The following is a 3,526-nucleotide window of genomic DNA, read 5'->3' on the forward strand; positions in this document are numbered from 1 at the left end:
AACTATTCAATATGCACTATTGCCTTAAAGCAAGAGATCTTCAGTTAAAGCTCCAGAGGGAACCCTTGTGTGTTGAGTTTGTATATTCTCTCTGTGCACCTGTTAGTTTCATTTATGTGAACCTCAAATTATTCAGTATGATTTTATGTCTTTGTCTGATGTGGTGTTGATCTAAGAACTCACTCAGGGTGAATATGGCCTAAACAAAGAGGTAAACATGGCTTTCCAGGATATTTCATGATTTTTGAAGTGGGAATGCATCCACTCATAGGGAATTCAGCTAATATTTTTGATAAATAAATACAGTTCCAAAAAGCATACATGGTGTGTGTAAATATAACTCTGTGATAGAAATGACTTGAAAGGACTTGAAACATTCAACAGTAGGAATCAGACTCAACTTGAGACCTGTTGGTCTTGGTGTAGAACCCGACTTGGGACTTTCCTGCTTTTGACTTGGGACTTGACGCGGACTTGAGGACAAAGACTTGAGACTTTCTTATGACTTGGAAAGCAATGACTTGACCCACCTCTAAAAAAAATGTTTATTTCTCCTCCAACCAAATCAAGCCAAATAAGTTGTCAATTTTTTATGAAAAAGGTGTCACTACGTTGGAAACAGACATCATCATGAGCAGTAGTTGGCCAATCAAGTGCTTTGAACATTTTGATGTGGGGACTAGCCTTGCCCACGTGTCGAAGTTTCCTTGAGCGAGACACTGAGCCTCATTTTGCTCCTATATTGCTATAGATTTGTGCCAGCATTCGGCAGTGGAGTCACTGTGTGAATAATTGAATGGAACTGTGACTGTAGAGCACATCTGGCCTTAAAAGAAAGTAGTAAAATAAAGTGTGCGCCATCCATCATTTGGGATTATGCCTTCTTGAAGCCAGCGGACACTTCCTGTTTGGAAGGAGGGAAGGGGTCACGGTTCTATTCTCTTATACAATAGATGGATAAATAAGCTGTCTTCAACAAAAAATACTAAGTCATAATTCAAGTCTGAGAATAACAACGGGACCATTTTGCCCACATTATCCAACTCCCCATGAACAAAAAAACATTAAACCAGAAAAATACCATTTTAAAATTATTTAATTCTGACAAATTATTTTTTTTTGTTTTAAGGGAAAAAACATTTTTAAGAAAATGTTCATCTCAGAAAGAGAATTTAACTTTGTTAGTTGGCTGAAATGTTGGCCTTAAAACTGCTTGTTTATTTCTTGACTTTAAACCATTACCTTTATTGAACAGATGACATTTAGTAAAATTATTCACTTGCACATTCAAACACTGGAATTCAGATATTCTGACCTGCAGCCACAAGAAAAAATCATCACTTTGACCTTAATCCTGCAAACATTCGTGAAAGAATGGCTGTCCTCAGAAGTTCTAACGTTGATTCAAAAAGCAAAACGCCCTTCCTGGAGTTACTGTAAGGCTTCTCCATCAGACAATCTGTAGTTTCGTCCCAGTTTAAGGGTTCCCAGGAAAATGTCAATGTTGGAAAATGAAGAACCAAAACTTAACATTTAAACCTTAAATACTTACCAAGCAAAAAGGTGAAGTATGTTAGAAAAACGGCTTATTGTGCTGTGTATCAAACTATATATAAGATATTTAACATACAGTTTGATACTCAACATCTGAGCCATTTCCAAAGGAATCATGCTGAGAGTCCTTACAAGTTACTAGAGAAAACAGCACATCATAACACAAACATACATAATAAACATGAAGTCATAAATATTTAAAACAGCAAAGAAAAGAAGATGTGAAATAAAAAATGGATTGATAAATGAGGATGTCCTTTGAGGTTTTTTTTTACTGAAGAAAATAATTTAGAATGAAAAAAATAAAACAAACATTTACAGAGTTAACTTTTTACACATTTGGTCTCTTTGTTACAGTATACACAAACATTAATTCACTTTTTTTGGAACACTGAAAAAGGACTGAGATCATCTGCCACCTTCTAGTTTTACGTCTGTTTTGTGATCATTAAAACGAATGTCAGTAAAAATCAAATTGATATGTACAGTTTAGTTTTTAAGCTTAAACTGAGAAAATGTATAAAAGTTACTAAAATATAATAATAATAATAAAAAAAATAAACCAAACTTTTTTGACACATTGAAAAAATTTTATTTTGTCAAATGAGACCAAAAAAAAGCTTGAAACCATTAACTGCATATGAGGACTGAACTGAGTGAGAGTGACGTCACCCATAAAAAAATGGTATATGCTATAGAAAAAAGTTTTTATAGCAAGAATGGTTATTCTGTCAAATAGAATGACTGAGTAACAGCTGTTAATTTCACTGTAAAGGTTTATGGGATTTTGGCTTCTTTGAAATGCCCGTGGAGGAGGAGTCACTCAGTCCAGTTTTCATAAAAAGTCAACTCATGAAAGATTGACTGATGAACTCTTGATCACCCATACATTTTAGTTTAAGACGTGTGCATTTGAGCTCAATAACCCTCAAGTTTGAAACAAATAAAATCTGTCAAACATGAGAAAAAGAAAAAAAATCTGTAATGCAGAATCACAATTTAAAAAGAAAAACATTCTGAAAACAGCTTTGTCCAAAATAGTTAAGTAAAATATCGTATAAAACTTGATGTGACAAAAAACATCCTTATTATTAAAAGCATGATTAAGGTGCATTTTTACTGATCAGTAGAACAAGAACATCATTTGAATATGCAGAAAGAGATGTATTTATCAAACAAAAGCTGAAGCAAAAGTTTCATAGTGAAGAGATGTTTTGTATTTTAAGGTTTTGCATTCATACTTACTTGAAAACAAGGAAAATTATAAATTAATTATAAGAAATAAATGGTTAAAATTCATATTTTTTTAAAGTTCATAAAAATATCCATGTTCAGAAATTATCATGAAGAGGTTAAATAAGATGTTGAATATTCCTTTCTAACCACTAGATGTTTGATAGTTTTTGAACAAATAACTAAATCCAAGTTGGCATTTTAATAAAGCACAAATAAGAAAAACGAAAAAAAAAAAAAGTTAAAAAATGGTACAAATAATTCAGATTTATTTTATTACTCCTAAATCCACAGATTTGAGTCCTTTAAATGGTGTTTTAGAAATGGAGAATATTCCATCTGAGTTTAGTTTGAGCAGATTTTTGCCCTCTTTTGGTCTCACCCATCCTGATTCGGCTCAAGGTAATCTTCATCTCTCTGTTGGCCTTCAGGTGGCACTGTGGTGCTCTTAGATGTGGCCTGAAGCTGATTGTGGACGTCAGCTGTGGTCTGCACATTAGCAGAGATGTCTTCAACGTCATCGTAATTCTCAGGCACGTCCTCCACTTCATAACTGACTCCATCTGTGAAAGGAAAACTCGTTACACTTAACTTCAGACTAACTATACTTTCGGCCAGAAGCTGATCTGATTGTTGTAAAGTATAAAACACATAAATGGTTCAAATCTGCATTAAAATGCCAGAACTTTCCATTGTTTTGGTGTGAGACTTCTTCCTGTCCAAAGTTCCCTCTTGAAGA

At 33.7% G+C, this 3,526-nt stretch overlaps 1 protein-coding gene across 1 annotated transcript in view; it reads right to left on the bottom strand.

Annotated features, from left to right (window-relative positions):
- The window catches only part of LOC112139718 (antigen WC1.1), a 19,946-nt gene that overhangs the window by 2,329 nt on the left and 14,091 nt on the right, over positions 1 to 3,526 (bottom strand). The window contains exon 15 of the mRNA XM_024262553.2: positions 3,170 to 3,350. Coding sequence (XP_024118321.2) covers positions 3,170 to 3,350 — 181 coding nt within the window. The remainder of the gene's footprint in view (positions 1 to 3,169; positions 3,351 to 3,526) is intronic.

The sequence above is a fragment of the Oryzias melastigma genome, unplaced genomic scaffold (assembly GCF_002922805.2).
Source record: "Oryzias melastigma strain HK-1 unplaced genomic scaffold, ASM292280v2 sc00370, whole genome shotgun sequence".
NCBI lineage: Eukaryota > Metazoa > Chordata > Actinopteri > Beloniformes > Adrianichthyidae > Oryzias > Oryzias melastigma.